This window comes from Olea europaea, chromosome 10 (assembly GCF_002742605.1).
Source record: "Olea europaea var. sylvestris chromosome 10, O_europaea_v1, whole genome shotgun sequence".
NCBI classification, from domain to species: domain Eukaryota; kingdom Viridiplantae; phylum Streptophyta; class Magnoliopsida; order Lamiales; family Oleaceae; genus Olea; species Olea europaea.
In genome coordinates, this window is record NC_036246.1 from 6,663,386 (window position 1) to 6,676,755 (window position 13,370).

At 36.4% G+C, this 13,370-nt stretch overlaps 1 protein-coding gene across 1 annotated transcript; it reads right to left on the minus strand.

Moving 5' to 3' along the window:
* Positions 1-49: 49 nt before the first annotated feature.
* Positions 50-2,923, minus strand: LOC111401035 (histone chaperone ASF1B-like). The gene is made up of 3 exons (XM_023028569.1): positions 2,589-2,923; positions 1,008-1,123; positions 50-924 (listed from the first exon to the last, which is right to left on the minus strand). The coding sequence occupies exons 1-3, from the start codon at positions 2,695-2,697 to the stop codon at positions 568-570; spliced, it is 582 nt and encodes a 193-aa protein (XP_022884337.1). The 5' UTR covers positions 2,698-2,923; the 3' UTR covers positions 50-567.
* Positions 2,924-13,370: the final 10,447 nt, after the last annotated feature.

Below are 13,370 nucleotides of genomic sequence, written 5' to 3' on the forward strand. Positions count from 1 at the left end.
TTAACTGAGCGATTCATGTACACATACTAACTTTGAATAACGCTTAAAATTAAGCTGAATTTATGGTTTGATTATAATCAAGATCTGCTCTCCAGCGAGCTTTTCATTGCTACAAGATCAGAGTTCAGCTGCATAACTCAACGAAAATTGTGCAAACCATGTTTTGATCAGAACCAAGCAAAGAGATTTCAATGGCCTCAAACTAGATGTAAATTTTTACCGCCACAATATGGAATTCTTCCCCCAAGAAGCTAAGAGGCATTATATGCAGACGCTATGACAGGAGTCTTTCATGATGTTATCTTAAAGTTTGAAGCTATGAGTATTTTCTGCAGTACCAAATACAATTGAAGGCCTACTTTGGAACAGCAGACAGCAGTATCAAAGGACCAGTTTAACGACCCCAAAATGGACCTCAGACTTGATTTAGCTTGCAGGAATTGCTTCATTTAAGATTCAAGTTGAGAGCTAAAAGAACTGTTTTCACAACGAAGACGACCCTAAGATGATAGCCGAACATATTTTCAAGGACAAAGCCTAAGAATTGACAAAATTAAGTCATCAGAATTATGGTTCACCCCCGTCTGATTGAGTATTGGGTGAAGGCAGTTGTTGTTCTTCATGTCCGTCTCCTTCAGTATCATTCTCAGGTTGAGGGCCTTGGTCTCCATTTTCATTGTTTTCAGGGTGAAAATTAATGGGAAATTTAGTTACCCTGGGTTTGTCAGTTAATATGTTCCTTTGAATCCTATCAATCAAGATCTTTTGGGGTGGCTCTTCTCTCAGCTGCTCTGCATCATAATCATTGTTGACATAGTAGCCCACCCGAACAAATTCTTGACCCATATAAGAGCAGGTCAAGAGAAGTACAGTCACGCCAATTATATCTTCTTCGCGGATCTTCGAAGGATCTGGGGCATCTGCCTGTCACCAATCCCACGAAGTGTAAAATTCTAACGAGTATCAGTCGATTGCAAAATTATTTTTCAGAAAATTTAGTGTATTACCTGCAGAACAAAACGATAATTTCCCACATTGACTGGCCCAACAAGAACACTTTCTAGTAGTTGGTCATAAGTTTCATCCTCAGCAGATCCAACATAAATGAGTTTCCATTCCAAATCTGCATATGCATTTCAAAAATTACAAACTGGAAAATTATGGTATTACTTTTTCCAACCAAAGCTAGATTATAAAGTTGAAACATAAAAGAGTATTCATGGAAATGAACATAAATATACTAAATTCACTAGAAATACAAGAGACAGAAGATAGTGCTAAAGCTGATATTGAACAGTGCAGCCTTGGCCGCTTGTTTGTACCTCTGATAAGAGGTCAAAATCATAAACAAACAAGCTTGGACTCCAGCACAGACATGAACACAGAATGGCTCCCCTCACCCATAACCACACACACAGGGCTAAGTTTATCCGTTTTGATTCCACGAGAAACTAGCTCTTTTCATTTCAGTGCATGCAACTCAATGGTTTCAATTCTCTCACCAAATAATCACTAATAAACTAAGTCAGTCAAAGAAAAAGAAAGAAAGAAAATATATCTCCTATATTAGTAAACTTTATTACAACCAATTGACAAAGATAACTTTCATAAAGTTATACATTGACATCCTTTAGCCTCCTACAATTGATGCTCTCATTAATCCTCAAAACCGCATTTTTCCTTTTCCTCTATCATGCTTTCGTTTCTTAATACAGTAAAGTCCCAGTAAAGTTGACCTCTCTCAATCGTGTTGTTTAGTTTTCCCGTTAGCTTTTAAATAGATGATCTTTCCTTGATGAATGGAAATGTTAATGGTTTTGTAGCTATATTATTTAAGGAATCTTATGCTGAATCAAGTATGATATGTCCCGTCCGTGTAATTACTGCATCAAACTAGTGTGCACACGTGTAATACAGAGTAGTTGACTTTCATGATTACGATCTAGCACTTCCACAAACCTACTTTTGTGAAACCTCTTTTCAAATATATACAGGATAAAAGAATGTAATATCATATAAAACTAAGAAATTACTGACAAGTGACAATGGCCCATTGCACATATCCCACATCACACGAGCAATAAATAATTTCTAACTAAAAAACTTAGCTAAAGATCTCCTAATCAATTGCCATGGTCATCAAAGCCCCTTCAATAGATTCATTAATCTATTTTATGCATTCAAAAGGTCCCGATACTAGGTGAAATACTCAGAACCACAGGGTTTTTCCCCCTTTCACGCTTGAGAAGTTTTCTTAATGCAAAGGAAATCACCAAAAGTTCAAATGAAATTCCAAATTACATTTAAAATCAAAAGCACTAGAACACAGAACGTACCTTGGTTCTTCCCAAAATTATTACTTTAAAACAAAATCTATTTTAGCTAAATTAGCAAGTCATTTACTGATTAAAAGGAAATTATTTCATCAAGCACCAAACATAACCAAAAATCCAATCCACAAACCCTAGTATTCACCTTCAAATGATAAAATAACCCTAACAGGCTCCGAATTTAACTAAACGTGACATATTAAACAAACAAAATTAAACAATCCAAGCATATAGATTATAGGAGAAACAAGAAAGTACCGTCTTTAAGAGGAGTAACACATTCGTAGGAGATTTCGAACTGGAAGGGGCTTAAAAACGACGCCGGATTGTCCAACACCGCGACGTTAGTAATGTTAACTGCACTCATTATCCCAGGATTGACTGTGGAGATTTGAAGCACTAACAGGATTGCTAAGAAACGAATCGAATGAAATCGTACAAAACACGAAGTTCATAAAATGGAAAATTTTGAAAATTGATGAGAAGAAGAATTCGAAGAGAAAAAAACTGAAGAAGTACAAAAATTAAATCATTGGGACGAGAAATGTTTAGCCTTTGGGGTTTTCGTTTTGCTTGTGATGCGTGTGTTCTGCCTAGAGCGGATTTTATACAAGTGACCGGCTACATTTATAGCAACCGGATATACCCGGTTCTGGAATTTGGCGGGAGTTTGCTTTAATTGGGCCTATTTATATAAAATTGTTCGGCCCATTTATTTATCATCATGAATAACATTTTGAAATGGGTAATTAGCACAAAACATCCCTACCTTTCGATGTTTTTGTGGAAAACGTCCCTACCTTTCATTTTTTGGTGGATTACACCCTTACCTTTACATTTTTTTGCGCAAAACGTCCTTATGTCAACTCTCCGTTAAAATGCTCCGTTAAATCAAAAAGGTAATTAGCATAAAAGGTCCCTACCTTTTAAAGTTATTGTGCAAAACGTCCCTACCTTTTATTTTTTAGCATAATTAGCAGAAAAGATCCCTACCTTTCAATATTATTGTTCAAAACGTCCCTACCTTTCATTTTTAGCATTTTTACCCCTACATTTCACCTTTCATTGCGCAAAAGGTCCTTTTTATCTTTTTTTTTTCCAATAAAATGACGATTTTACCCTCCTATTGAAATAAATCAAAAAGAAAAGAAAAAAATAATTAATTAATTGCAATCATAGTTCTAAATCTTTCAAAACATTACAGATAAATCCTAAATTCTTCACTACCGCCACTTTCACAACCCCACCAAGCCACCACCTATAGATTCATATAGCACCACTTTTCGACCACAACACATAGGACTCCACCACCACCAGCGTCGCCTCACTCTTCCCAATATCCTCCTCTATAGTATTGGTCACCAATCTGTCCGAAACAACCACATTTACGGTGGTGGAGTCCGGTGGGCATGGTGGCCGAAAGGTGGTATTATGTGGATTTATAGTTGGCAGCTTGATAGGTTGTGAAAATGGTGGTGGTTGAGAATTTATGATTTTTTGTAATTTTTTAAAAATTTAAGGATTATGGTTGGAGTTGGTAATTCATCTTTTCTTTTTGTTTTATTTGAATAGGAGGGTAAAATCGTCATTTTATTGAAAAAATGGATGAGAATGACCTTTTTTGCAATAAAAGGTGAAAGGTAGGGGTGAAAATGCTAAAAAATAAAGGTAGGGACGTTTTGCACAATAATATTGAAAGATAGGAACCTTGTCTGCTAATTATGCTAAAAAATAAAAGGTAGGGACGTTTTGCACAATAACTTTGAAAGGTAAGGACCTTTTGTGCTAATTACCTTTTTGATTTAACGGAGCATTTTAACGGGGAGTTGACAGAAGGACGTTTTGCGCAAAAAAATGTAAAGGTAAGGGTGTAATCCACCAAAAAATGAAAGGTAGGGACATTTTCCACAAAAACATCGAAAGGTAGGGATGTTTTGTGCTAATTACCCTTTTGAAATATGAAAGGGAGCAAATAGCGCACAAGCTATAATGATTTCGTATTTCTATTTTTTATGTACCTTTTTTAGTATTACATTATTGAAGTATAATTTCATTATGGAAAATTCTACTTTTACATAATTATTGTACATAATAGTGTCCACAATGTGATGTGACAATCATTTAATTGTTAATGTGCAAGTGTGAGATTTGAATTAAAGGTTGGATATGGACACCATTATGTAAACAATTATGTACATATAACACTTCCCTTTCATTATTGATTCCGAAACTACTCACAAACCAAAGCAGGTATAGGAGTCGAGCAAAACTCTGTTTGATAACTTTGATTCGATTATTTAAAAAAAATTGATTTTAATGAGGTCCAAAATGATAGTTGATAATCATAACTGTTATGCGGGCCAAGAGAAGGGAAAAAATGGTAAACGCTTATACGGTGACATGAATGTTGACTTGTCAAACTACTTAATGGTGTGAATTATGATATCCAATTTTTATTTTAAATTCCCTCATTTTGATAAAAATCTTACTATTAGTATATCATGACCAAATAGAGTCGTATTTGGAAATCCCTGAGCTAGCAACTTAGGTTAACGATGTTTCATCAACTTAATCCCAAACTTTAGTACTATTTTTTATCGAAAATAATTTTACACATATTTCACCCTTCGTTGAATCAACACGATTTGTATTCAATTCAATTTTGACTTAACAATAATGTACACAGATTACGGAGTCTTAATCAAACTCCTTTGGCCAAAAGAGTTCAATGTTATTACGCCCTCGTTTGGGCCCATTATTTGATATTATAATTTTTGGATATTGTTTTTTTGGAGAATGTGATCGAAAAAGAAGAAATTTTTTTTTGATTTATGTGTAATATTAATTTATTGGAGAATGTGTGGTTAAAAAGAATAAAGAAAAATGTACTATAAATTTAATAGGCTCAAATGGGGGTGAAGTATGGTGAGAAATAAATGGATGCTTCTCAAAAACTGTACATAAAGTAAAATGACATTCATACATTGAACTACAATCTATACTTATTATTTGCCACTCACATCCATTTTCCCAGTCTGAGAATGGAAAATGTCTACTACATCTGTAGATGTGGTACATCCCTCGGGACTTTTATATCCAATACGGAGCGAATAAATCTAGGAAATCTGATTGATATGCCACAAGATGGATGAATCAAACCAATGGCAGCATGATGATGAACTGGTGACACCGTGAGGTCTGCGCCCTTTTATCTTCCACACAAGTGGAGGAGAAAACCACATATCAGGCACCTCAGCAGTTCGATAATATGATGGTTTTTTGGAAAGATTTTGTCACCGGAGAAGCACTATTTCATCCGCAAAAATCAATTAGAAAACTGACCACGTGTACAAAATTACTGGTTCTGATACAGATGCGGAGAACTAATAGCATACAAAGAATACACCAATAAGCATCTCGAAACTTAAAACAGCATTTGTGTGTAAGAAATGCTTCAAGCAGTGAATAATACAACTAGGCACATGAAAAAATAGCTTGATTTACCTCCAGGCTCCATGTAGAAAGCATCTGAAAATCAGGACATGACACAGCAGACATCCCAGAATTCTTCAGTTTCAGGATTGTAGCAGACTATTAGGATTGGACTATACCTAAAAACATAAAAAATTGCCCCTTATCAAGCGCCAGTATCGCAAGTGCTTTTATTTGCATATAACCAGAATAGGGAGGAATCAAGAGAGAGACTTCCTTCACTAGAACAAATCCATGCTTGTGTCAGTTGTGTGTGCATGGATGATTATTGACAAAATCCTCAATTGTAGAATTGCAATCCACTGCCCTTTTTTTCTCATATTATCCAGATTGGCTGCGCCTCTGGGAAAGGTTATTGATTATTTCAAGTATCACCCCCCCTTTTTTCGGGTGAAGCATGCACCCTCGCTCAAAGCTCCTTTATAGAATAGTATGGGCTTGTGCCTCTGGCATTTTGCACTATCTCACCTTTATTAGCTCCCTTGCCTTTGCTTTGCTCCAGCATAGAGTGAATTTTCTTGGCACTGCATGTTTAACCTCACGCGTCATACTCGAATATAAAAATGCAGTATAATTTGGTTATCATCTTCACTCATGTTTTTTAACAGTTGTCTTCAAATATAACAGAGGAGGAGAATCAGATATCGTAATTTTACCATCCTGCTTTTTTTATTTTTCATGCCAAGCACCAATAGGGACCAAGTGTTTCTTGACCTGCAAAAATGGGTAACTTATTTTAATAATAAAGCCTCTCTGTTCCTTAGTTTAGGAATGCAGAGCTTCTGTACATGATACCTTCAACCAGGCATGTAAATGCTTTGATGGAGTATATCCAGCATTTACATCGAGAGTTTTTAACCATTAAGTCTTCACAAGAGAAAAAAAAATGCTTCATCAAGTTTGTTGTTCAGTTTATTCAATGTGGCTTCTTATTCGCATCCTAAAAGAGCTGGGTGACTTCAAGATGACAGTAAAGACTTGTTTGAACTAACAAAAGCAGACACTTAATATTCGTTTTATTTTCCCTGGAGAAATTTTGGATTTGATATATATTTGTCATAATCACTTATCAAAAAAATATATATATTTTTCATAATCACCGTTCTCCTTTCAATAACTGTTGGGTTTTTGATACCCAATAATCTCGGGCGATGATGTTAAACAGTGTCGGATAGTTGGATTAGATTTCATAGGCTTCGGCCGATGATTGAAATATTTATTAACACACCCGATTAATTGGCTCAACTTGAAAAACAACTTGAAGGTCGTTTGAAGCAACTTAATATAGTTAATGTTGCTTACGGCCCATTTACGTCTTGGATGGCTCAATTTGTGTTCCGCCCCCTTTAACCATTAGTTGGTTCATGAGCCCACTATATTATTACACCCTTCATTTGTTGAATGAGCCGTGTGTTTTGCAATTGAAAAGAGGCAGCCAACATTTTCTCTAGTTTTCTCTCTTGAGCCCTAAAATTGAATCTGTCTTCCTCTATTCTTGGTGATTCATTGCAGCCACCATATTGTGTTCTTTGTGAACACATTGACTTGAGCAACCGAAGTAAGAATCGTTGTTTGGGTTGAAGTCATTGTTGGGTGTGTTTAATAAGGTTGAGATTGGTTCAACTGAGCCCGAAAAATCCACCATCGGAGGTCGATTATTCAACATTTCGTATCAGAGCGAGGTTGGGGTGGAATTTTCGGCCAAAATCTGACCAGAAACGGACTAGAAAATCGGAAGAAAACAAAAAATCGGACTGCCCAGTTTTTTCACCAAAAACCGCACCTGCAAACGCAATTTTCCGGCGATCCAGACATCTTTTGGTGAAACGGAGACCAGGGTTGAGACGTGCAGGTGGAGGCGGTTCTGGGTGTGTGGCATGTGATTCCAACAGCGGCGCGTGGCTTCTCCAACGGTGGCGCGTGGGGCCGATTTTGGGGAAGCTGTCTTCAGGCAGTTTGTTCCTTATATTATTTTTAACATTTTTCGTGTTGGAAGTTTTCTGTTTCAGGTTATACAGAAAAGTTGGACGATTTTGCCCCTGAAAATCGAACTGCATTTCTTGGCAGGCTGCACGGTTATATTTGCTGAATCTTTAGGTTGAATAGTGGTGGTCCTAAAGCAGTAAATTCGTATCTCTCTCGATTATGCGGGCTTCACTGCATATGCATCTGTGTGTGATCCTTTCAGCATGTGTGTGATTACCTAATTTGTTGCATGACTATATGTTGCATTTCAATTTGTTTGATATGTGTGTTTGCATAAATTTGAGGTAATGTAATTACTTGGTGTGATCGTTTGCATGCATAGTGGGTTAGGATGCATTAGCAGTGTTTTAGATGTCTTTTGGTAAGGTGGAGTATAGATGCTTAGGGGTACATGGTGATTTGTGCCAGGGGATGTGGAGTGTGACATTTGGATCACGAATGGAGATATGATCAAATGTGTAGAATCCTTAATCTGTGAAAGAGACTCTGTACAGGTGGAGTGCGAGAGAGGCACTTCTATCACTTCTGCAAGGTGGAGTCCCATTATCCACGTAGGTTAGGAGAATTGATGTGGTGATAGAGGATTATCCCTGAACTTAGGATCTATTGTGACTTACCATTTTGACATAAGTTGTGTGATCTATTTAGTGAGCATGGTGGGCGATGAGAGGAGATATGTGTTCTCGATGTGGGAGTAACACGAAATGGGATAGGATAAGTGTGGTGAGATTTTTGGTGAGGTCATTTATGCATGTTTTTCATATGTGTTTGATCGTGTGCTGATTAACTTGATGTTAATAGGTGGTTCTATGTGAACGTGAATTTGAAAAGATCTGTGTGAGATATCCTATATAATATCTTTATCGCATGATTAATTGTTCACTATTAGTACTTATTTCTATTTGGGTGTTTTTTGGACCTTAGCCCCGGTGAGTACATGGAGAAGGTATGGTGTGTGTTTCGGTTCGAAACACGAGGTAAGGTCTGAGATACCAATTTTATTGGATTACCTTGATTGTGCAAGTTTAAACTTTGTGTTTTGGTTACTTGCAGATTATTGGGCATCAAGGTGGAGATTGTTGGGTTTTTGATACCCAATAATCCTGGACGATGACGTTAAAAGTGTCGGATAATCGGATTAGATTTCATAGGCTTCGGCCGATGATTGAAATATTTATTAACACACTTGATTAATTGGCTCAACCCAAAAAATAATTTGAGGGTCGTTTGAAGCAACTTAATATAGTTAATGTTGCTGACGGCCCATTTACGTCTTGGATGGCTCAATTTGTGTTCCGCCCCCTTTAACCATTAGTTGGTCCATGAACCCACTATATTATTACACCCTAAACCTAAATATTGCTCTCATTTTTTGAATGAGCCGTGTGTTTTGCAATTGAAAAGAGGTGGCCAACATTTTCTCTAGTTTTCTCTCTTGAGCCTTAAAATTGAATCTGTCTTCCTCTATTCTTGGTGATTCATTGCAGCCACCATATTGTGTTCTTTGTGAACACATTGACTTGAGCAATCGAAGTAAGAATCGTTGTTTTGGTTGGAGCCATTGTTGGGTGTGTTTAATAAGGTTGAGATTGGTTCAACTGAGTCCGAAAAATCCATAATCGGAGGTCGATTATTCAACAATAACTAATTACAGTTTTTCTTTTTACAACTCAAATTAATTTGCATCAAATAAGCTTTCATACTTCCTAGGTTATTGATGAATTCATGAAAATAAATGAACACATACTTTTATCTTGAGGAACCTTTTTTCGCTGAAACAACCAAAAGACGACTTTTTATAACAAATATTTCAACATCAAAAGTAAAATTTCTTGTAGGAACGTTCATGAATAAGCAAAAAATAATGACGTAATACAGCATTTTAATTAATAAACAAGCACAAGAATATGGGCTGACCTTTTCACCATGAGTTCCTTTGATTTTGCAATAGCCATTTCTTCCATTGACTTCTTTCCAAAGCAGTAAAAGTCAGAAACAGATTCAACATCTCCGCTTGAATCACCAAGTAAATCCAACATCTGGCATCGAGACACTCAACTGGGCAAGCAGTCTTGAAGTTCTTGTACATATCTCTCTCTCTCTCTCTCAGGAGCACTATATCAGGAGAACCAAGTTCATGTCGAGATAACGAAGATTTCATGTCACTCTCCACTTCAAAGTCATTGCAACAATTTGGAGCAAACGAAGTGCCCTCATCCTCCTGCGCAGGGAAATTGTCCAAAGCAAAAGCAGGATCCCTCTCAGCCCTTGGATCAACTTCCTGGGCCCCACGGTAAAGGAAACCCATCAAAATTCTTGCTTGAAGGCCATTTCATCAACAACCTAGAAAATACTTCTGCACCGCATCAGCATGTTCGCTATCAATTTTCTTAACATCTGAACCTACAGTGGGAATAACCCACTTATGTAAGGATCTTTTAAATCAATATATGGGCTTATACGTGTGAATAATTGTGTGTTAAATTATAGGCTATCGAATTCGGTTGAGCCCAATTAAAGTGATCTAATAAGGCTTCAGTTTTGGATTTTAATGTATCCAATTAAAGTATGGGTTTACATATGTGTAGAGACCGGGCCCAAGTCCTAATTCTATGATGGGCCGAATTAGGTCAAAGGACGTCCCTATATAAACAGGTTATGGTCCTCAGATCACACGCACGTATTATTCATTCTCTACTGCATCCCATCACAGAGAGGAAAAGGAGACTGCGTGTAGATTTGGAAGATTATACCACGAAATTCATATTGCATTAACCATGTCTGATTCAGGTACGATTCTGCTTTAATTCTTGTATTTCTTGATGATTTAACATGAAAAATTCGGTAATTTAAAGTATTAAATTATGCAATAAGTGGTATCAGAGCCTCTTCATGTTAAATCATTGAGAATCGAATAATTTAATTTGGTTCTTGCAATTTTTATAAAGTTTTCAGATTTGATGATTTAGGATTTATATTTTGTTGAGTTTGAAAACTTTTGCGGTATAATTTTTGTTATTTTCGAAATTCGGATTAATGGTTAAGAAAAATTCAGATTTGGAATTTCGAATTTTGGATTTATATTTCTGTACAGTTTAAAAAAAATTTGGGGCTGTACCGGTAGTAGGCTACAGCAACGCAGCCGGCAGTGCTACGTACAGCAGCGCTGCCGATGCTGCTTATGGCGCTGGTGTGCTTCGGGCGGCGCACGCCAAGAGAAAAAAAATAAAAAATAAAATATTAGGGTTTCATTTTTTTGTTGAATTTGGGGACGGGGGCTTCCTCTGTAAATTAGATAAGTTGAGGCCCCTGGTTGCAATTAGGGTTAGGGTTATAAAATTAAGGTTTCAGTCCCTAACCTTTAAGTTATATTAAGATTTGGGCCTTTAAGTTTCAGATTTAATAATTCAGTCCCTAAGGTTTAAAATTAATTAATTCGGGCCATTGAAGTTCTGAATTCTGTAATTAAAGCCCTCAAAATTTAATTATTAATTCAAATTGGCCCCCTAAGTTCATAATTAATTCAAATTGACCCCTAAAGTCTCAAATTTTCAAAATTTGATCCCTAAAGTTTTGAATTGGTCAATTTTGGCCCCTGAAGTTTTAAAATTTGTTCTAATTGATCCTCTAAAGTATTGAATTAATTAATTATGGTCCATAAAGTTTCAAGTTTATTTATTTCGACCCCTAAAGTTTGGAAGTAATTAATTTTGCCCCCTTAAAGTTTTGAATTATTAATCCTAAGGCCCCTAGAGTTTAAAACTAATCAAAATATGCAAAATTGGTGATTCTCTTTCTCAAATTTCGGTACTAAAGACTCTTTTATGAGATATAATATTCGAAAGTTGGTTAATTGAAGCAACATGTTGCCGAAGCAACCTCTCTTGTGAAAATTGACTAACTTAGAATGTTAAAAAGTGTTTGTGCATGTGTTATTCATGGGAATATTGGTTGGTCCAAAGGAAGGTCAATATTTAGTCGAATACATGGGCACTTGTGGTGATAAATGTGTGATGATTATTTGGTTTAATGTGTGATCAATAAATCGGTCCAAAGAAAGATTTATTGATTGACACGTTGTTTTATCGTCAATGTTTGATCACTACGCCAAGAGTACCGCTTACAAGTCAATATCTCTATCCAAAGACTAGATATTGATGTTGTGCTTGGTATCTTGTGATGGGCACTACCACTATTTGAGAATATTATTATTTGCATATTAAAGATATTCATGTGAGCTATTCATAATAAATGTTCTCTAATTCAGTTTCAGATTCTGCGGCTAATATCTCTGCTAGCATCAATTCCATTCCAATGTTAAATGGCACAAACTTCAGGGCATGGCAAGAGAATGTTATGATTGTTCTCGGAGTCATGGACCTAGACCTTGCTTTACGGGTCGATCAACCTGCTGCACTTACTGATAAGAGTGCCTCTGATGACAAGAGGGTGATGAAAAAGTGGGAACGATCGAATCGCATAAGCTTAATGGTCATGAAGCGTGCTATTCCAGAAGCATTCTGGGGCACTATGTCCGATAAGGTGACTACGGCTAAGAGTTTCCTTGAGGACCTTGAGAAGAGGTTTGTCAAGAATGAAAAGGCTGAAACAAGTACACTTTTGACAAATGTTATTTCAATGAGGTATAAAGGGAAACGAAACATTCAAGAGTACATTATGGAAATGTCTCACATTGCTTCAAAACTAAAGGCACTCAAGTTGAATTTATCTGAAGACTTGTTGGTGCACTTGGTTCTGATATCCCTTTCGGCACATTTCAGTCAATTCAAGGTGAGCTACAACTGTCAAAAGGACTCATGGTCCCTTAATGAACTCATCTCACAATGTGTCCAGGAAGAAGAAAGATTGAAGCATGAGAAGACAGAAATTGCTCTTTTGGCCACCACCTCTAAGGACAAAAGCAACAAGAAAAGGAAGATTAATAAGGAAGCTGCAGGTACGGCATCGCAAAAGAAATAGCATAAGGAACCAACTGAAGGTAGTTGTTTCTTCTGTGGAGATGTAGGTTATAAGAAGAAGAATTGCACCAATTATCATACATGGCATGTAAAGAAAAGTACTCTTCTTCATTTGGTTTGTTCTGAGGTTAATTTAACTTCGGTACCTAGACATACATGGTGGATAGATTATGGTGCAACAACTCACATCAGTATGTCTATGCAGGGTTGCCTGAGTTGTCGAAAATCAAGTGATGGTGAAAGATACATCTATGCTGGTGACGGCAAAAGAATGGAAGTAGAGGCAATAGGAAAATTTAAATTATTGTTAAAGACTGGATTTTATTTGGATCTTGTTGAGACATTTATTGTACCGTTTTTTAGACGGAATTTGATTTCTATTTCTATTTTTGACAAATTTGGTTATACTTATTCATTTGGAAATGGAAAATTTAGTTTGTTTCATGATTCAAAATTGGTTGGTTCCGGTTCTTTATCATGATACGATAATCTTTATTCAATTGATACAATTGCTTCTTATAATGAAACCTTGCATGTAAGTACTCAAGGTGTAAAGCAAAAATTAAATGCGAGAATTGTGTCT

Coding starts and splice junctions, on each gene's coding strand:
- LOC111401035 (XM_023028569.1), bottom strand. CDS start 2,697: ATGAGTGCAGTTAACATTACTAACGTCGCGGTGTTGGACAATCCGGCG. Junction 1,124..2,588: donor TGTTACTCCTCTTAAAGACG/GTACTTTCTTGT, acceptor ATGCATATGCAG/ATTTGGAATGGAAACTCATT. Junction 925..1,007: donor ATTATCGTTTTGTTCTGCAG/GTAATACACTAA, acceptor GATTGGTGACAG/GCAGATGCCCCAGATCCTTC.